The sequence below is a fragment of the Phalacrocorax aristotelis genome, chromosome 3 (assembly GCF_949628215.1).
Source record: "Phalacrocorax aristotelis chromosome 3, bGulAri2.1, whole genome shotgun sequence".
In the NCBI taxonomy this organism is placed as follows: Eukaryota; Metazoa; Chordata; class Aves; order Suliformes; family Phalacrocoracidae; genus Phalacrocorax; species Phalacrocorax aristotelis.
This window is the reverse complement of record NC_134278.1, coordinates 84,735,922-84,757,136: the sequence shown is the minus strand read 5'-3', so window position 1 is coordinate 84,757,136 and position 21,215 is coordinate 84,735,922. Positions and strand designations below refer to the sequence as shown.

At 41.2% G+C, this 21,215-nt stretch overlaps 2 protein-coding genes across 5 annotated transcripts in view; one reads left to right on the top strand and one right to left on the bottom strand.

Moving 5' to 3' along the window:
- The window catches only part of ESF1 (ESF1 nucleolar pre-rRNA processing protein), a 32,562-nt gene extending 19,615 nt beyond the window's left edge, over nucleotides 1-12,947 (top strand). For all 4 annotated transcript variants that reach the window (XM_075088252.1, XM_075088249.1, XM_075088251.1 and 1 more), the window contains exons 10-14: nucleotides 3,661-3,782; nucleotides 5,130-5,220; nucleotides 7,595-7,656; nucleotides 8,479-8,625; nucleotides 9,194-12,947. In XM_075088252.1, coding sequence (XP_074944353.1) covers nucleotides 3,661-3,782; nucleotides 5,130-5,220; nucleotides 7,595-7,656; nucleotides 8,479-8,625; nucleotides 9,194-9,493 — 722 coding nt within the window. In that variant the 3' untranslated portion in view covers nucleotides 9,494-12,947. The remainder of the gene's footprint in view (nucleotides 1-3,660; nucleotides 3,783-5,129; nucleotides 5,221-7,594; nucleotides 7,657-8,478; nucleotides 8,626-9,193) is intronic.
- A 1,507-nt stretch (nucleotides 12,948-14,454) lies between these two features.
- LOC142055617 (ribonuclease H-like) lies at nucleotides 14,455-15,009 on the bottom strand. The gene has a single exon (XM_075089739.1). It carries the CDS (start codon nucleotides 15,007-15,009, stop codon nucleotides 14,455-14,457), a length of 555 nt encoding a protein of 184 aa, XP_074945840.1.
- Between the last annotated feature and the right edge of the window lie 6,206 nt (nucleotides 15,010-21,215).

Sequence of the window (21,215 nt, the reverse complement as noted above, 5' to 3'; positions counted from 1 at the left end):
TGGTCAGTTAATAATTCTACCTAAAGTAGACAATTCCTTTCCCCTTCTGCAATCAAAAGCCTTTTGACCACTTAAATACATTTATTCTTGGGAAGTGGTCTGGACAGTAGTTTCTAAGCCACTCTAATCTGTGGAGAAACTCCAATGCCTTTCATGAGCCTGCCAAATACCACAAGAAAGGGCTGTATTTTCCTCCAAGTCCTTCTGTGCCAGATGTATCAAATGATTCAATTTCCCAGGCAAATAAATGAGAACTCTTGTAACCTCCTTTGAGATCTTGGATCTCTCTTCTTATGGAGATATGACATACATTCTTTAATTCAGTATTTACTGTCTTCAGAGAGAATCTGCAAGGTTGCTACCTGACCAGTAATTTTTTCCACAAAAGTACTGCAAAATAATATCCAAAGCAATAGCAGTTCAGTTTCTGGGAAGGTGATGACTCTGCTTTTATTGACTTTGGAGATGAGAGGTGTACAGTTGGAAATAACTAAGTATTTGTTCTTGTTGTATGAGAGGGCTTCTTGGTGACCTGGTTTTAGTGAACCTATACAATAACTTTATTGTGGCTTTGCATTTTTTTTCTGGCTTAGTACCCAGTTTTTGTGGTGGTAACAGTTTGTCACTTACTGTTAATTCTGGCTTCTTTCAGGATAGTAGAAGGACAATTTATCTTCTTTTTTCCCCCTCTTCTAAAAGGCATGGTTTAATGTGATTTTAGATCTTGTCCACACTTTGTGTTTCAGACATTTTGTAACTAGCTCTCCAGCCTTTGAATTATTTTTGGAGGGTAGACAAGCGCATGAACAGGAATTGGTGTTTGCAGTTTTTCAGAAAAATGTTCTGCCTGCTTTTCTGAGGATGGATACAACTGTCCGTGAAGGCCGCCCATTTTTTCCATTCTGAATTGGTTTCAGTTCCTCATTACTGAGGAGAGCTAGAAGGAATGATGAGGAGTGGGGACTGGCCAAATGAGAAGCCTGGGAGTTGGGAAAAAGAATGGGATCTAGTCTAGGACATCTGGAGAGGTCCGAATTTGATTTCTGAGCAATAAAAATGGTATGAGGGGTGGGAGCGTAGGATTTGGTTAGGTGAGGGCTGGACTGGGATGGTAAGGAAGGGGTGCTGAAGGGAGACAATTAGAACATAGAATTGGGGGAGAGATGGCAGATACCAGACTTGGAGGGGGAAGCAGAAACATGATTCCTACATGCTCCCAAGATCTATCAGTCATGTCGTAAACAGGGATATTAACTATAGGATATCTGACTCATTTGTTCTGGAAGTTAAAAAATAAAAGTGTGTAGTGAATGAAGCAAGGAATTGCAGGTAGGAGAAAAATACTTCATTGTTCAGGCTGTTACCTCCTGCCAGGGAAGTGGATTCTGTCTTTCTGCCACTGAATTCTGCTCCAATGTGTTGCAAGGCAAGTCAGCTAATCTCGTTACATCATGAAGTTTTGTTTTTGCAAGTGCCTGTCTTGTGAGGAAGGGGCTGAAAGTGTGTAAGCTGCATCTGAAGTCAGTAGTTGTCCTCAAAACATGCAAGTGCTGTGTGGTATAAAGACTTCTGAGAAAGCATTCCTGAAGTGTGTGGAATTTTTCAGCAAAAAGTGAAGGTGGCTTTTAAATTCAGTGCTTATTCTAGATGTAGAATGGGGATGTTCCAGTTATTTAATGATTCTTTCTTAAGGTGATGGATGGTGTTGCACCATTGAATACTGTATGATACACATTATAGAAACTCCATTCTGTTCTAGAGTAGGGTTCAGTTATGTTTGGTGGTTTTGCTGTACATTATTATGTTAAGTAACTTAGCTATATGTTGAACAGTAACACAAAATACTGAGTAGCTGCATGTTCATGTTCTATAGATCAACCAGTTAAGATCCTCTGGAAACGGTAGAATGTGATCGTGTGATGAGAAACTATTGGAATGCATATTTACAAAAAGTCTAAATTAAAGATTTTACATACTTGTGCATGCAGCTTCAAGCGCTAGGCATTGAAACAGCGGAGGTCTGTGCTAATTTAATGTAAACCTAATTAATACATCCAAACTTAACTGTCTGATCTTGTTATGCAAGAACTATTTGGACAGATATGTTGCACTTCTGTGGGGTTTACTTTTCTAGGACCCTCAGAAAACTGTCATGCTCTGAAAGTAAAGAGGAAACTTCCTTTAGCAAAGAATTAGGCCACCTTTCCCAACTGTTGACAGGTCAGGAAACACAAACTTGAGGGCTTCTTCTACACCATACCCATAACAAAAGGATACAGAAGAGGTGCCGATCTGAGTTAATGTCTAACAGTTACAGTTCCTCACTGAATCTGGTGAGAGAATGGTACTCTTCTCCTTGATGTCTCGGTTCACAAAGCTGTTAAGTACAAAAATTACTTTTGGTAACTTCATATGCTAACCAAATAAGAGGATGGCTTATTTCTCTTGCTGCTGCTTTTTTTTTTTTCTTTTTTTTTTATAAATCTTGAGTTGTTAAAATTTGAACTGGTAGTCAGTGATAACATAAAACATTCTTTCAAATCTATTTTTTGTTTCTTTGGGAAGCTGATATGTTTTGTGCAGTCTATGCCCTTAATCTCTGCTTCTTGTTAACTTTTTTTTTAAAAAAAAAAGCTTACCTTAGGCATCAACTCTGAATCGAGGTTTACTGACAGACCAGGTGTGTACTGTTTTTTCATTTTAGATAGTTTTCTGTTGTTAAAGCAGACTGGTACTAAATAGCTTTAAAAGGCTAGATGACTTGAAAATAACTTGTGTAGTTTAACTTCATGCATGTCATGACATTAGTAAAAGATTAGTACCAGTATTTGGATGTTTATGTTTCCCTGTGCTTTCCAGTTGCAGATTTATTTTTACTTTAAAATCATTCAAATAATAGCTTATTTTTTCTCTCTTACAATGATGGACAAAAAATACACTGGTCATCACACATATTGCAGCATTGCCATAGTGTTATCACAGAGGCAAAGTTTCAGCAATGGAGGTGCTATAAAAGGCAACTTTACCATGCAAGCGAGGCATGCTGGTACAGCAAGCACCAGATAATCTCTCTGTGCGAAATGGAGAGCACCAGCTATAGAGGCTCAAGCCAGCTGTGAGATGACCTTATATTCTGATAGTGATTTAACATTTCAGAATCGTTGTCAAGTCACTTCATCTTTTGTACTTTGTTTTGCCATGCACAAAAATGGGAATGACTGGACTGTATTTGAAGTGTTTTTGTGAACCTTAACTGATAATAGTAAGGTACATTAAATATAAGGGCTCTGTATATGTCTGCTGTTGTTATTTTTATTGTGTTTCTCTCATCCTTAAAAAGTGGCACCTGTACACTGCACAGTCTAATGTCTGGAGAGGAGACTTTTCTGAGGAATAGCAAGAGTGTTGGGAATTAGGTATCACATAAGCAAGCTCTTCTTCTGACTTTTGTGCAATTTATTGCTGAAGGAATGTTTTATTTGGAAAAAACACATCCTATAAAGTGATTTTATTTAAAAAGATGTTGTCTTAAGCAATATTTATGTTGTTTTCACAGACTGGTTTAAAAAACCCCTAGGTTTTTTTTTTTTCAAAGGAGAAAAGAGTTGATTTAAAAACAATAAAAATCAGATTCATCTCATTAACTTTTTTTTGTTCTAGGCCTCAAAGAAACTGCTGAAGAAATGGTCAAAAACAGGTTGGAAGGAAAGGATAGCCTAACCCCATGGCAAAAGTATCTAGAGAAGAAGAAAGAAAAAAGAATTCTTAAAAAAGAGAGAAAGGTAATGTTTCCGTTGGCCACGTAGGGGAGAGTTGTTTGTTTTCTTAAGGTGTTGTTATTTTTTGTTTTGGATAAACTAAATAAGAAATTATAGCTTCCAGTACTATTGTGCAATGGTCACTCATGTGGAAAGACCGAGAGTGCCTCATCAAATTTACAGGGCAAAAGGCTATTCAGGGTCGTACTGAGCATACATATGCTTACAGAAAATTTCATTTATCCACTTGTGTTGCTTTAAAGATAAATGAATCCTAGTAACAGTTGGTTTTTAATTTACGTTTTTGATTGCATTAGGAAGGGTCTTTTTTCTACTGTATGCATATCCGTTCAGAGTTGTTATGATAATGACAATTTTTGGCCTGAAGTAATACAGACTTGTTTCCCAAAGCTGTAATGTCAAAGAATAGCTGTGAAGAACTATTCAAATTTCAAATTGCAAGAGTAAATTTGATAAATAGTTCTGTGTATGAATACCAGAATGGCCCTATAGTAACGTGAAAATGGCTGTTGCTTCATCTTTCCACACATAGAAAGTAATTGTGAAGTAGCTGACTCCTGTGGCAGTAATGTGCAGAAATAGGCAGATAAATGAAATGTTTGTGCATATGCTAGGAAAAAAGCATGTGGCATATGGAACCTAGCTTTCCTAAATTCTTACATTACTCTGAATGTAATTCATGTTGCATAGTGATGTTTTTAAGAGTAATCTCTGCAACTTGAGTTACACTGTGCATTGCAGTTAGTTTTAACTGGCATTTGATGAGTAACTTCCTACGCCTTACAGAAGATGAGTGCTCTGAATACACTAAGTAGCACTGTTAGGTAGTAGAGCAACTTTTGTTAGTGCAATATTCTTGCTCAGTCTGATAAATTAAGTCAAGGGGCAAGATGTATGACACAGTACTTCCAGTAATAAAATTTGTTCTTTTCAATCCCAAATAGGTCTTGTGGGAATTTTGGAGCAAAAAAATGAAGCTCCTTGCTCAAGTTTTTTTCCAAGTAGAGCTTTTGTGGAACATAAAGTAAGGGCATATCAATGCTGTTATCCTCTAATTTGTTGGTATGGTTACCTAATGCACCACAGTTTGTGGGTACATCTAATAAAGGTCCCTGGAATATGTAAATATCCCTTTTTCAGGTACACAGAAAGCTTTCAATCTGTGAAAGAGCTTTTAAATTGTTGATTTGTCTTTACTAGCAATTTTAGTGTATTCTAGTTTTATGATGTTCAGCATACAATATTTCAGTTTTCATGTTCACAGTTATTAACAAAAGGAACACCTAATTCCACTGAAACTTTAGTAGTCATTTATATGTTGATGGGATTAATGTTTGTGCTTTGTTACAGGCTACTGCTGAGAGAGAACTGAGTGAAGATGAACTTCCATCTGATGTTGATCTCAATGACCCATATTTTGCTGAAGAATTTGAGAAAACAGGTAGGTCAGGAGGGTGACTTCTGGAATAGATCTGCCCTTTCTTTAAATAATGAACTTTGGAAACAAAGTCGAGCTAGTGTAAATGCAGAAATAGCGTGTTCAGAATTACATAAAGTAGGTGTCGTTTGCCTAAAATTGCAGGGGCTGTTCCTGTAAAATGATGAAAACTGTGATGTGTGGAATGGTAGGGAACACTGTTCTCCTAGCTTTCACCAGGGACCATTATTTAGCCAATTTCTGGGGATGGCTGTTAAAAACAAGCTGACCATCTGCTCCCCTAAGCAGTCCAGAGACAAGAACTTCACTGCCTTCAATGCCTGTTTCCTTTTATATAGGAGGACCCCAATATGTACGAGTCCCTTTGAAGTTTGAGTCATTTACGTAAATGTCAAATGTTTTTTTGCATTGTAAACAAAGTTGTCTTTCAGAAGAAATAAATTTTCTTTTCTCTTAGTCCAATACACGTTTTTACTACTGTACGCTGGCTGCCTAGAAACGTAAATAGAGTGGGGATTAGGTGGTAGGTGAAATCTGAGAGTTTGGAGTCAGTTGGAGCGGACTGTTATCACAGGTTTTACATTTGTACATGTGCAAAAGGTGAGGGGCACTTCCAGAATGTATGTGGGGAGAGGGACTATGTCAGGAGAAGGAGAAAATCACGTATTTGTGAATTCTAAAACTAAATTATTTTCAGCACGATGCAAAGTTTTTAGTGGTCAGAGTGATTTCAGGTACCAAGCTGTTTTTACTAGCTGCATAGGGTCATAGTAAGAAATAAGTAGTTTGATACTAGTGCTTGGTTCACCCCCATCTGCAGCAGCAGAAGTCTCTGAAGGCCTGAAGATAAGCGATCTTCACTTCTGTGATCCTACAGATAGTGAAAGACAAGGGAGGAAGATGACTTGAGGGCCCTTCTTCAGGGGATGGGTGGAAAGTCTTAAGAGATTTACTGATTTACCTTCTAGAATGCTTGTCTTCACTTCGCATTTCTGTGCTCTGTTTCCTCTTCTGTAGTTTAGCCAGTTCTGGGAAGATAAAAAAGATTTCATAGTTGCTGAACTCTCACAGAAGACATTTATTTCTCCCTTCTACACTTTAACATAAATTGTGTAGGTTAGGTAAAAATATTATATCTGAATCTGATTTTCCTGCACGTTTTCTGGAACTACTAAATTAACGATTTAGTTCTTGAGCTGATGTCATTGCGCACCTGGATAGTTTTTTTTTTGGTGGTGGTTTCTTTCTTCTAGAAATCCATTTCCAGCTTGGAATCCATTCAGAACTAGTCAAGAGAATAGTCCAGGGAGGAAAAATTTTTCTTCAAGAAATGTGTCCTGTTCCAGAGTATACTTAGTGATATAACTTGACATTTTTCTGGCATGCTTGTATTTCTAGTCTGACTTCAAATCTGGCTTAAAAAAATGGAGCCAAATATCTTCCTTAAGAGTACTCCCAGTGGACTGTAATAAATTGCCTGGGACTGTAATTCCAAGCTCAAAGGGCAGAGTATGTGGTTCAGGTCAGGAAACCTGCTTTTCTTGCACCTTCTTGATCAAGGTCTACAGGCATTCCAAAGAGAATAATTGGATTTATAAATGGGGTATGTTTTCATTAAAATTTACGTTTGACTAATGCCTTATGCTGTTAGAAATCACTATGTATGTCTGTCTAATCAGCACTGTGTATCTAAAGTAAATTCTAAGAGAATAAGAAGGCTTCATCAGAAGAATACTCAATTCAGTCTGAACAGAGTCAACCATATTTGCCTTCCCATTATTCTGTTCAGGCTTTTTTTGCGCTAGCATGGTTAACAGCACAATATGGTCTTTTAGCCATGCACGTAAGTTTTAAAAACTGGTTTTTTGGGTTTCTTTGTTTGGGGTTTCCTTGACTGATGGACTCTTATTCAGCTGGCAGACTTGTCTGCTGGACAGAGAAGAGATGCATATTTGCTTTTTATTTTGAAGTATTTACTACATTTAAGAACTGCAGGACACTTCAATTACATTTATGAGTATATAAACTAGTTTCTCTTTACTCCACTCCCAGGGTGTTTTAATGTCGTCTGTTTGCCTGCACTGTTGTGATACTTCTCTCTACTGCTCTATGAAAAATACAGTAGAACTATTTTGTCTAACTGTTCTTTTTTGTTGACTTGCTTACACCGCTTGAATATTTCCGCCTCCTTAAGTTAAACAAAGAGTCAGTGGATTTTTATTGCTTTAAGTCTAGCTGGTTTACCTTTTCAGCATCTCTCCACAGCTGATGTTTAAGTATTGATTACAATATGCACTTAGAGGTTCTGTTCATAGGTAAATTATGTTCTCATGCATCAGCTTGAATAAATGTGTGCATGCCTTATATTTGCATTTAGATTTAAAGAAGCAGCCAGAATTGGTTGAAAGTACCTCAGAAGATGAGGTTGAAAAACAGAAGGTAAAGTGGCTTAAAATGTTACGAATCACATATGTTGCATTGCCTCGACTCTGCAAATATCTGTGTTGTGTGTTTGTGAGTGGAACTACTAAAATCCATAGGCCAGCGATAGAAGGAAACAGTGTAATTTTAAAAGTGAGAGCTTTTGGAACAAAAATTACCCAAGAATAATAGTAGAACATCAAAGCATGGACCACGTAAGATTACGCCATGATATCGTTCTGGAAGGTTGTAGTTGAACACAGCTCAGCTGGATGAGGTAACACTGAAATGTAAGGGCACAGAAGCCGTTCTGGTTGAGCTGATTGTCCCTGTAGCTTTAAAGCTACCCCAGTACATTTGCGTGTCGGGCAGTGCTGTATGTTTCCTTTTAACGTTTGTGTGTTCAAACCTAGTCCTGTAGACTTTTAACCTTGAAGATTGAATGGTTTGCTCTTGCATGTTTGCTTTTCACCCTTTCTCAGAACAAGTTAACTGAATGTATTAAATTCATATATGTTAATTTTTATTTTGTTATATAACTATCAATATAAAATCATATCCGTTTGAGATTTCTGAGTTATGATATAGTTTTCAGATTAGATTATTTGTATGTTTGTGTGTGGATATTTGCATTTATATCTAACGAAAAGGATATAAAGTATCATATTTAATACTACACCTCAAAATGTTAAAAGAGTGTTAAGGATGAGATAATACTGCCCTGACAACCCTATTTCAACCCATTTGTATGTAGACTCAGAGACTTCATTAATGGGCTACTGTATTTTCCATCGAAAACTTAATTTCATTGTCTATATGGATTTTCTTATTTCGTAACAGGCTGAAATGGCCCTACTTATGACAGATGATGAGGATGATGCCAGAAAACATTTTAATTATAAAAAGATAGTAGAACAACAGAATTTGAGCAAGAAGAAAAAGAAACTTTTAATGAAAAAGAAGGAATTACTGGAAGATGACTTCCAGGTAATGATATACTCTTGATTTTGAGGCTCACCTAGAACCTTTTGGTAACAGGAATTATTTTCAGGACAAATTTGGTGTTCTCATATCCTTCTCCTCCCTTATTCTATCTGAAGAACAATGTGGATCTACCTTTCTAGGGAGTTACAGGCAGTTTTCAAAAACAGCTTTTTGTTTTAAACCCCTTCAAAAACAGCTGGTTTTGTTTTCATAAAAAGAAATATTCTGATACAAGGTTGAAGGGGCATAAATTGTGTGCGAGGTAACAAGACGCTATTTTTGCAAGGCCTTGAGGAAACTCATTGCCTCAAATACTTGTTGGTATGTTTGTTCTGATTGTTACCCGCTGCTTCTTTCATCCTGGTCAGTTTTCAACAATATTGTCTGTCTTACCACTAGTGTCTTCTGGTGCTCTGCTTGACACTCACTGGGATTTTGTGAGTGGAGCAGTTCCAGGAATGGTGAACAATCTCGTGAGCTATAACTCCTTAAGCAACTCCCATTTTATTGTGTTTAAGAGCTTTGCTATCGTGGGTCAAGGCTACCTAAAATAGTCCTTTTCTGCCTTCAGGTAAATGTTGCCGACAGAAGATTCCAAGCCATGTTTACTTCTCCCTTGTTTAATTTGGATCCTTCAGATCCAAATTTCAGGAAGACAAAAGCAGTAGAAAAGATCTTGGAAGAGAAAGCTCGCCGAAGAGAACAAAAGGAGCAAGAGCTTACAGAGGCAAGCAAGGGACAGGAGAGCAAGGCAGCAAAGAAAAGAGACATTCCTAAGAAAGCCATAGATCCTGCCTTGTCAATGCTAATAAAATCTGTCAAAAATAAAACCGAAGAGTTTCAGGCACGGAAGAAGCAGAAGATGAAATAACCAAACTTTTACTCAGACTTTACTTTAGTCCCAGTTCTCCTAACTGGTGACATCTATTAAAGTTACTACAGCTTGCTCTGATTCCTATCCACCTAAAAGTCACTTAATTACGATGGTGAGTTTTGAAGCAACTAGACTTATAATCACTGTTTCCTTCTGTAACAAAAAAAATACTGTTTTGTCCTATTATTGAAGAACTACACCTTGAAAACATGTAAGGAATCAGTGGTTTTGGGGCCGTTTGATTTGTATCATGGCAGCTCTTACAGATAATAGAAGTGGTAAAGATGGCTACAAAAAGTAGTTGCAATTATGATTGTATTTATAAATAAGAAAAACACTTCTGCAGAGGTTTAGAGCTGAGACTAAGCAGCCTTAATGTCTTCAGTTCCACGGAAGTCTGTAAAACCTATCTCTGTAGCTAAGGAAGGGAGCAATATAACTAAAAATTGAGATTTTGCGTACAGGTGTTTTGTATATTTTTATAAGAGTTCATGTATGCTTCATTAATTTATCCTTCAAATACTTGAAGACTTCCTGGATAATTTTTAGATCTAACAAAAAATTTGCCATTTAGAAGTGTTTCATTAATATTTACTGGAAACAAATGGTTTAAATTGGCCCAAAGGAGTTTTGGGCACTTTGCTGCATTTTGTTTTTCTGTGCCTCAGTGAAATTATGTTAAAATGAAACTTTCTCCTATTACTATTGTGTTCCCATTAGTACAGTTCCACTTACACAAAGTCTTCTGGCATTGCAAATTTTTTTTAAAAAAAGATATTATTAGAAACCCTATTGGTTGGCCATGTTAGCATTAGTGTCAGTGATGATGGTACCAACAGTGCAGGGAAAATACAGTGGGTAGAAAATGATACTTCTTCCCTGCAGCATGGGAACTGATTTGTCGAAGTTCTGTTTTGTTTTGGGTTGTTTGGGTTTTTTAGGGTTTGGTTTCTGGTTTTTTTTGTTGGTTGGTTTTTTTTTTTTGAAGTGTTTGCTGTATTAGCTGTAATAGAAATACATTATATCAAAAAAGAACGAAAATATTAGAAACAAGAACTGAAAGGCGATTTGTAATTGTAAAGAAGTAGTGTTCATTTCTAAGAGGTTAGAAACTAGATAACCAAACTAGTGTTTATAGGAAAGAAATATATGTGACTACATGAAAGAGATGACCGAGTGAGATTTAGCTCATGAGAGGCTGTTCAAGTAGCTAACACAAAAAGCTGAGATATCACAGTGTCTTTCATACATAACTTTGTTCCAGCTGCTGGGCATTTTAGCCTTTTAAGCAATACGGCACGATCCATCAAACCCATTTCACAGTTAGAACTGACCAGCTGCGGTGGCGAACAAGGAAAACTTATCCCACAGGAAGTGGCAGGAAGCTTCTGAACATGGGTGTACAGTGGGGAACAACACAGTGATATTCAGCAAGATACAAACTCACAAAGAAAGAGAGGAAAGAACGATGCTTTGGGAAACAGCATTTCCACCAGGGGAAGTGTGCCTGCATCAAACAGGAGAGACGATGGTAGCTACGTAAGAAAATGTTAAGCATCATACAAAAGCGATGCAAGTGTACATATATGCTTCTGATAGGGATGGTGGGTAAGGCGACGAGCTTCTCCCATAATGAAAGGTCATAAATTCTATAATAAAATTTGCAGCATGGAAAATGTAGTTGTCCTTAACGCTGTTTCTGAAGACTGGCACATACAATACAATTTCCAGGCACACAGCAGTGACACCAATCTGAAAGGGTAAAATTTAGGCATACCATGTACTGGTACAGATTTTTCTTAAGTGTGGTTCATTGTATGGGTTACATATTGTAGGCATATGAAATGCAGTAGGGGCAGCAGCTGGAATTGAATGAGATTTAGAGATTGGCTATGCTAGAGTAACCGGTGATGGAAGGGCAAGTGTTTGTGTGTAAAGCGTGTGGAAAATTGGACAACTGAGAACAAAAGCAAAATGAACAGAAACAGAAGTCAAACGAAGGCTCCACCAAACCCAACAGCTGGTTTCTAACATGGACCGGTAACGGGCGATACTAAACGCGCACTTAAAATATTACACCTTCTCAATAGGGAAGCCATAAGTTCAAAATTGTTTTAACTGCTTCTGTCAAAAATACAGCTTGGGTAGAACTAATTGTTGTGGGTACTTACTTTGTAACAGCACCCTTTTATAGCTGTAGGGACAAGTGTGTTTTGTTCTGCGTTGGTGCGCTTACAAATTCTGTTTTAATTTCGGGTCCACAGATAGTCTCCCATGACTTCACTAAATAATTTGTATGGGAAAGCAAATCTGGTGGGGGATAAAGGTAAGAAACCACTGTCCCTTGAATCCTCTGACCCTGCCCATTTCTACAAAATACTCACGTTTTGACACATTTGACGTGCGTACCCTTACGAAGGAGTGCTCCTTGTTTGGGCACCAGCAGTAGGTATCACTTGCTGTATTTGACTTCCTGGCAGTAGTTGAGTAGAGTCACTTAAATTAGAAGTGCTTTGCTTTTTGGCTCAGTGCTTTTATAACCTTACTGGAAGACAATGTGTGGCATCAGTGAATCTCCGCTCGTCCGGGACGCCCAGATATGCTGAATGACTCACTGGTACCAAGCTCTCCAACAGAACTTCTGTACTTCTGCAGTGTACCTATCCTTTACAGTAACTTTGCTGGAGAGCTAATCTGAAAAAAACAAAGTTTTAAAAACAAAAAAAAAATCCCCAAACAGCGATGACTTCTTAATGAAATTAGATGGTGTAAGTTATGTTGTGTCTTTTCTTCACGTGTACCGGCTACCTTCTTCAGTGGCAGCATCTGAGTGTACTCGGACATGTCCACTCAAGAAACCCAGCCTGTACTTGGAAGTCACAGCAAGGCAAAATGCGTAAAACCAAAAGGGCAGACTTTCACATAGGCTTTAACTACTGGTTAAAAAACATATTTTCCTGTGTGGTGATGTGTACTTGATCTAGTGTCAATGCTTAACATATGATAATTTTATCTAGTTAGACGTTAAGAATTTTTTCTGTTGTTTGCGAGTTGCTGAGTCCTGAGGGGGCATCTTGGTTGGGAAGAACTGTAAGATCTATTCCAGCACGCATCTTAGATGGGAGTTTTGGGTCTGTTTATAAAACCTTCAGGTGTAAATCCACTTTTTTTTTCTTTTACCTCTTTCTTAAAAATCAAGTTAGTAACTACTAAGTGTTACTGGCTCAAAGCCCATCATCTAATCCCCAGATTTCCAAAATAATGCCAAAAAAATCTTGGGTTATTTTTTCTTGTGTTTGGCAGAAGCGTATCTCAGAAGTCTGGTAAGAAGTGGTCATGGTTCATCTAGAATTCTTTGCAATTCATTACCCATGGTGTAAACAAAACAAAGCGTGTTTTTGAGTATCTCATCCTCTTAAACATGAACATAAGATCCAGAACTTTTAACCTCTGAACTTTGAAATGTGATTTATTTTTCCCTTTCACTAGGTGTCATGTAACCAGCAGAAGTGACAACAATTAATTAACACATTAAAGAACAGGACTGTTAGAAGTGAGTGTCATGATCTGCTGTTGGGTTGAACAATTCAACCCTGGGCCTGGGCGCATGCGCAGAGGGCATATACTCTAGAGGCAAAAGGACACACGTTACCGCCTAGCAGGACTCAACGGGCTGCCCCTGCGACCAAACTGTCCCGCTCAGTTGCCGTGGTGAGCAAGCTTTGGTAGTGAAGCTTGTCCTGCCAACAATGTTGAGACAAGTTTCTAGTCCCTTACGCCACCCCGTGGCTCAACATTGGTGGCAGATATAGAGACAGCGATGAGAGAAAGGATAGAAGGAAGGGCAGAAAGATAAAAATAACAAATATTTCAGCTATAAAGGCCAAAACATTGTAATGATATCAACTTTAAACAAGGCCAATGCCTACCATCAGTAACAATTCAGTTCCCATACTACAAAAAACCCCAAAGGAAACATATTGCGGAGACTCAAGCTGACATAGAGCTCTAATTTGTTTAATTCCATCAGGTGACACAGTGGGTACAAGCTGCAGATTTGCATCGACACATTAGATTAACTGAATGAAACATGGGATGACATATGGCAAAACAGCGACGTTGCTAGACCACACAGTAGGTAAAATAAGATTCGTTTAATCCAAGGGCCTCCTGGAAGCCAGGAGAACAGGTCAACATTCCAGCCTTCCCAGGTTTGCATGGGAACATGGGCTAATCTCCGTATTCCAGCAGTAATTTGTTTAATGACCTTGCCATTGTCATGAATTTTTAAACAGCAATTATAGTCATTCAGTTTCCCACAGACTCCACCTTCTTCAGCTAGTAGGTAGTTGAGAACCATGCGATGCTGGTAAATTGCAGTTCGCATTTGGGTTGCCTGATCTGCCAACAGGTCAAGGGCCTCAACTGCCTGATTGGTAATAACTTCTAATATGGCTTGCAGCCGGATAATGCGATTTAGGTTGTAAATGGGTTCTCGAGCACCACTAACCCCTTCGTTGGGGTTCCACGTTGTGGGTCCATAATGTCGTATGATACGTTGGGGGGTCCACATGTCTTTACCCCAGGACCAGCCACTCCCATCAGTGAGGGAGGTATCACTAATTTTGGGTCATTTTCCCCACTTCAAATATGTTCAAATATTTGAACAACTAAGTGGTCTCCACCTGTTTCTGGGAGTAAGAAAAACAAGGGACCCCACGTAACATATTCCTGACCAATTTGCTGGCAATTGATTTGCTGAACTTCCCAGAGGGTCTTATTATCTCTCAAATGGAGTGGGGATTCTTCCATGGGGTGTCGCTCCAGCCGGAGTCCGTGTTGTTCACAAGCCGAGATACAGGTCCTGCAAGCTTCCCGAGTGACAGGCCAGCCTCTGGCATGCGCCTCCTCGTATAAATCATTGGACCCTGCGTGGCCACATTTAACATGTAACAGTTCTAAGAGCCCACCCCAATTTTCTCCTGTTTGATTCTCCTCCTGCAGGGGGCAATTCTGGCCAGCTCGCCAGCCCTGTTATTCCAATCACTTGTCAGAGCACTCCCTTCCTGGTGGGAGGGCACCCACGCTATTGTGAAATCCCCATGCTTGGCAACACCTACGATCTCTTGCCACCTCTCCTTTTGCCACACTGGCACCCGATTCACCTCCCAGTTGTTCCGTTCCCAAAGAGGGAGCCATTCTGTGCACCCTCTGAATACTGCAAATGAGTCAGTGTGGATACACACCGGCGTTCCCGCTTTTCCCTCGCTGTTGAACACACTGCATACTGCCACTAGCTCTCCCACTTGGGCACTGCCCTCGCCTTTGGTTATGATTTCCCTCTTGGTATCCACATTAATAGCCACAGCCCGATACTTCCACTCTTTACCCTCTCGTTTGGCAGAGGCATCTGTGAACCACACATTTCGCAGCTCCTCTGGAAACGGTGGGGCAATTTTAACAGCAGGAGGCAGGGTATCCTCCTCCAAAAGGTTTGTCACTTCTTCCTTCATGCTTAACACCTTAGGGGCACCTTCAGTGATGGAAAAAACAGCTACACTAATATTCAATTTTAGCATACCATTTTCTCACAGTGTCCCTTTGGGCCGCCTCGTCAGGGGTTAGCAGGAGTCCCTGCTAACACAGGCTTAATTACCTTAAAAGGTCCCCTGAAAACTATAGGTTGTTGGCGTATGGTTTGTTCAGCTTCTCTAAGGGCTAAACTCACTACAAACCAACCCTTTTCCCAACTGGAGTATCGCTTTTCAGCATCCTTAGAACTTCTAGAATAAAACCCAGCCGGTCGAATAGGTCCTTCTGGTCCCTTCTGCCAGAGATGAATTGACAGTCCCCGTTCACTCTGAATCGGGTCGGTGGGGTGGATAGGGCCCAAAACTTGATGGGTGCTTACTTCAAACACCAGAAGGTGCAATACCTCATCACGGGCTAGAGCCCGTTCCCAAATCGCCCTCTTTCACAACAGGTCATGTAAGAGGCGTGCAATTATTGCAAAGTCCAGGATACATTCTCTCCAAAAGACCAACAATCCCAAGGCACGTTGCAGTTTCTTTTTACTTTCTGGGGTCTTTACCTGATCCAATGCTGAGAGGGCATCCCGAGGAATACAAACTGACCCTCTTTTCAACCAGATGCCCAAGAACTGAACTTCACTGGCAGAGGTTTGTATTTTTTCTTTTGGTATTTGGAGGCCTATTCCTCCCAGACAATTAATAATTCAGTCCTGCATAGTTTGCACCCAAATCTATGGTGTGTCCCCCTACTAGTATGTCATCAATATCGTGGTAGACTTTAACTTCTTTCTGATGGGATTATTGTCAATTCCTGTGCTGGGGCATGGTGGGCTAGGGTAGGTGAGTGTTTATATCCCTGAGGCAGGCGAGCGAAGGTATATTGTTGTCCTTCCCAAGTAAAAGCAAATCGATCTCAATCACGCTCCTGCAGTGGAACCATAAAGAACATGTCCTTCACATCAAGGGTTGCCAAGATAGGGCAGGCCTGCTCTTGAGCGGTTGCAATTAATTTGGCAACGTTGGGTACTGCTGCACTCAGGGGACCAGTGTTTGCATTCAAACACCAATAGTCAATGATCAGCTGCCATTTTCCATTACGTTTGCGCACTGGCCACACCGGTGAATTGTACGGGAAATGGGTAGGCAGTACAATACCCCGCTGTTTGAGATCCTCAATTCCTGGGACTATCCCTTCTCTCACCCCTAATGGCAACAGATAAGGTTTCACATTGGTAATCTTGGAGGGGGCAAGGGCAGGTGCTGTTTGCAATAGGTGTACCTCCACCCAAGGCATCTCAGCTAATTGCCTGATCTGGGGGATACCAGAAGACCATGCGTTCCCCTGGGTATCACACCACTGCCTTCCCTTTAAAAACATCTACGCCTAAAAGGTTCGCCTGGAAAGGTCCTATGGCCACCACGGTATTGATGGGGGCTCCCTCTCCCGGTAACCATAGTGTCACGAAAGTCATGGGTGTCGACTGTGTTTTTCCCAGTGCATTTAAGATAACTAGATTGCTAGATGGGATCGAGGTCCCACACCGCTCTGCTTCGGTCCGCATCAATGCAGTGATTCGTGTCCCAGTATCAATGAGAAAAATTACTGGTCTTTTCCTTGGTCCTACAGCTACTGTGATTAATAAATCCCCCCCCTTACATTCAAGGTGAGTTGTCTTAAAAACATCCATCCTCCGCACCCCCGCCTTCAGGGAACGGAGGTTCTAGTTTCCCACCTTTTCCCCAGTCGGCTCCCTCTCGATGTCAATCAGGTGTGGAGCATCGGGAACCGGCTCGAGAGCGGCTTTCCTCCCTGACCATTTCTGTGCAAGCTTTTCCAATTTTGGGGTCGGGAGTTCATCCATCAGGTCTCGTGGAATACCCTTCTGAATTCCCAAAATGCCAAAACCCCTGTCAGCTTAGGGGTTTCTCTCTCCCCGAATAATTGCCCCAGAGTGGCTTCAAGTCTTGGTCCTTCCCTGTTGTCAGCTGCAGACTGTTTACTTGCTCAGCAGACCGTACGACCCTAGTTTTGTTTTTTCTGGAACGCTCCACCAGCAGGGCCGTATCTTCTCCCAAAATTCATTAACTCCTGCGCTACCTCCCGCCACGTCCACACAGTCCTTCCCGACCACCAATGGTCGGGGGTTGTTAGCCCTTCTAGAGCAGCCGTGGTTCTTTCTACCTCAGAGGTGTTTTGAATTTTCCCCTGTAATTGGATCCCAATGGGTTTCAGGGAATCAGAGAGTCCCTGCATCAGGGGAGTCATCCCCTCCAGGTCCACCGGCATCGTCATCGGGGAACTCTGGTTAGGCTTGAGGTCCTGATCCTCCATCATTTGGACACAGGCCGCCTTCTGCACACTTTCCACTAACTGAGCCACCGTACCTGTTAGGGCAAGGGGATCCCCCCCTCTAAAGGGTTCAGCCCCCCCAGCCCAATATGCAGCCCTCTGAGTTAATGACCATGGGGATCGGTGATTACCTGTAGTTAGGAACACACCCAGACCCCACTATCCTTCTGCTTCTTTCTCTGACCACAAAATTCCATCCCGCCGACAGGGACACTCTCCACACATATTCTGTCTCCGATTCCCTTGGAGCTCTCACCAAGTCCTTTCTCAACTTTGCTAGTTCAGTTGCTGTAAATGGGACTTCTTTGGTGAGAACTTGAGGACGGTCATCGTTATTGTCCTCACAAAAGTGCTCTGTTTTAACCAGTGGATACACGTGAGGGAAGCTTTCTACAGTTTCCCTTGCCTTCTGCAAGTCCCACCAAGGGGGAGACTACCTCCGCCACTGCATCCGCTTCCCTCAAGAATTGACTCCCCAATTCTTCCTTTAATGCGGAATATAGATTTCTCTCCTCCTCCAACAACTGCTTATTTTCCTTCAGTTGTTCCTGCAGTGACCTTATGGCCACCTGCAGTGGGTCTATTACGGTGTTGGCTTGACAAAGCCTCTGTTTCTTATCTTCAATTGCCACTGCCAGACTTGCTCCCAATACTGCACAAATCACAGCTTTTCCTTTCCCCGATCTAACCTTCGCTTCTTTCTGCAGCTCCCTTATCCTGTCTACTACACACTGTGGTTGAAACCAATGGCTTTTCGCCCAACCTTGTCCCTGGGGTGAGGGACGAGATCGGTGTGCCGCCAAAAGATCATATAGTGTATTTATCCCTTCCACTGGTGAAGGGACGCAATCGTGGGCAGCCCACTGCCTACTGAGCGGCCATCTTATTTAACACAACGGGGCTGTATCATCCTGACGGGGCCACACCTTAACATTCCAAATTGCCCCTATTCACCCCCAAGAGGTTACACGTTAAGATTGCACTTTCTGTTCTCTGAGAATCCTGCCGACTACGCCAATTTCAAATGTCACGATCCACTGTTGGGATGAACAAGTTGGCAGAGGTTAAACCCCCTTGCTTTCCAACCAACCTCAGATAATTCTGGGAGGTTGGGTTTAACTTCTGATTGACTCCAATATTTTAGCGTGACTAGGTTCCTTTTACATTCTCGGGAGCCAAATTAAGTCAAGTGCCAAATCACTTTATTTGTCCAACAATAAATACGCGAGCGAAAAGGAGAAAAAAAAAGTGAGAAAGGGAAAGAGAGAGAGAACGAGCACGACAGTGTTGCAACAGATATCACCACGGATCTGCGGCGGTCGGTGCATCTGCTGTAACTTCGAACCCGGTGCTGGAATGTTCCAGAATACGCCTCGTGGTCGCCGCTGGTTTCCCCTTTTTATAGGATTGTCGTGCTGCATAGTCAATGACTGTTTTCCATACCCACGCCTCCCACTCGGCGGTGGGCGCATGCCCAGTACCGCCACTAGAGGGTGCTGGAAAGTTCTAGAAGGTCCGGTCGTCCCTATCAGTCGGGCCCGGGCGCATGCGCAGAGGGCATGTACTCCAGAGGTACGAGGACACACGCACTCCCGCCGGGCTGCCCCTGCGACCAAACTGTGCCGCTCAGTTGCCGTGGTGATTAAGCTTTGGTAGTGAAGCTTGTCCTTCCAACAATGTTGGGACAAGTTTCTAGTCCCTTACAGTGAGACAGGACTAATTTTTTTAGCAACTGTTGGAGGTCTGGTATGAAGTAGTTTGCCTCCAAGTTGGCAGCCATCGGAACTCATGCTGGAGTGTAAATCAGACATTTGAAGATTGAGTATTATACATGGAAACCACAAGAGGGTTTGATTTATTTAATATCCGAGAAAGATGAGAAAACCAGAGATGAAGAGGCACGTATGTTTTCTATTATTCCTTCTGTCTGAAAATTAAATGTATTATTTCCAATTAATAGGAAGTTGCCTTTGTGTTCCTTTCGTATGTCAGTAGTGTCCAAAAATAACAAGTCGTGCTGTCGTGTATTTTTTTTTAGCAGACAACAACCAACCAAAATACTGTGTTTTTTTAAAATGCACACTTATAAACATCTATATGTTTAAAACTACTACTGTAATTAGGTTGTTTTGCACTTGTCTTAAATCTTGAGTTAAATACCTGAACTTCAGTTTTGTATCTATTGGAAGAAAAACAAAAGTAGTAGTTTCGATCGCACAGCAATTTTCTTATTTATTTCATAGAATACTTAGAAAAAGTTTCATGTTACTGTCCTCCTGTAAAAAGCAAGACAAGGTGGCAGAAAGGTCTATTGTCTTGTGTATTTTTCCATACTTGACATACAGTTTTATAAATGGGAATATTTTTGTCCAGGCTCTGGATCCAAGCTAGCTTAATGTCACTTAAGGTCATTATTACTTTTTAGCCTCCTCATCGCTAGCATATGAGTAATGCCTACTCAGGACTGTTCCAGCTCTCTATTCAGCCATGGGAGACTATGCACGTTCTAAACAACATTGCTTACAACCTCCAGCAATAGCACCCTGGCTCGCCTTGTTCTTCCATTCTCAGAGACACCAGATCCAAAGGCTGATTGCCACAGTTCATGGGCAAATTCTCTTGGACTGTGTCCCATGCGCTCCTTGTTGCTGCACAAATCCCTCAGCTTGGCTCTGAAATCATGCCCAATGCACTTAGACCTTGTTATATTTCTGGGACAAGGAAGGAGAGAAAGGACAATTGAGGTAGATCTGGTTTGTACTAACTTCTGACACTGTGAGTCAAAGGTTGACGTGTAAGCCTGCACTGCACCAGAAAACCTGCCTGCTGCAGTTAGCAATATGTGTGGCTGAACTGCTGCTTAAATGGGTTGGCAGTTCCTCCATGGAAAATAAGAAGTCTTAACAGAAGTGGTTACCAAAAGGACTAGGAATAGCAAAGTAACAGTTTTAGGATGCTTGTGATTTTTACAGGTGATTAACAGTTAAAATAATTTCTGTGGAGTGCAGGCCCCCTAAGCATGAGCTTCTTCCCTTTCTCATTCTCCCATCTGCTTTTCTCCTTCAATTAATGCCCGGGAGAACACAGGCAGTAGGTACGTGAGCTGCCCCAAGAGGGGCTGCCTTGGGCTAGAGCAGGGGTTTGGGGCAGGGCCAGGCAGCCTGAGCTGTCGGTCCTTTTCTTTACCATTCTGCAAAAGTAATGACTCAGCAGCACCAGCTGGGACAGAGCCTGAGGTATCAGCTAAGAGAAACATACTCTATAAATCCGTAAGAATGTCTGTTCTAGTTTTATTGTCCTACAGTATGGCAGGAGTAATAAGCATGAAGGCACTTTGGGAACTGTAGACAACACTGACTATGATAAAGCAAGTAGCATGCATTTACAGAGGTGGTTCCCAAGACTGATAGTAATGATCATTGAAAAAGGTATGAAGGAAATGGGATTTAGATGTGGCTGCCCTCATTTCTGGGAAGGCAGCTTTAGAAAATGAGGCTTGGAGAGTTGACATTGAACCCTCTTTACAAAAAAAAAGGGCAGAGATTAATAGGACCTCAATATGCCTATAATAGTACAGAAGAGTCAAATGCAAAGTATCCGACTGGTGTGAAGATTTCCTGATAGGACCACTATGAAAAACATTTATTTGTAATCTCTAAGTTTTGTTTTGTTCAGGGCAGATATCTTAGGTGGCACATCTGCTGGGAGTATGGTAACAAAAACTACCCAAATCCTTAAGCAAAATGCATCATACGTTGGTCTAATGTGTCATTAGGTTTTGCTCGGTGCAAAAGCCGCTGGAGAGGCGGCTATAAAGGTGAGGGAGAGGAAAGCGGCC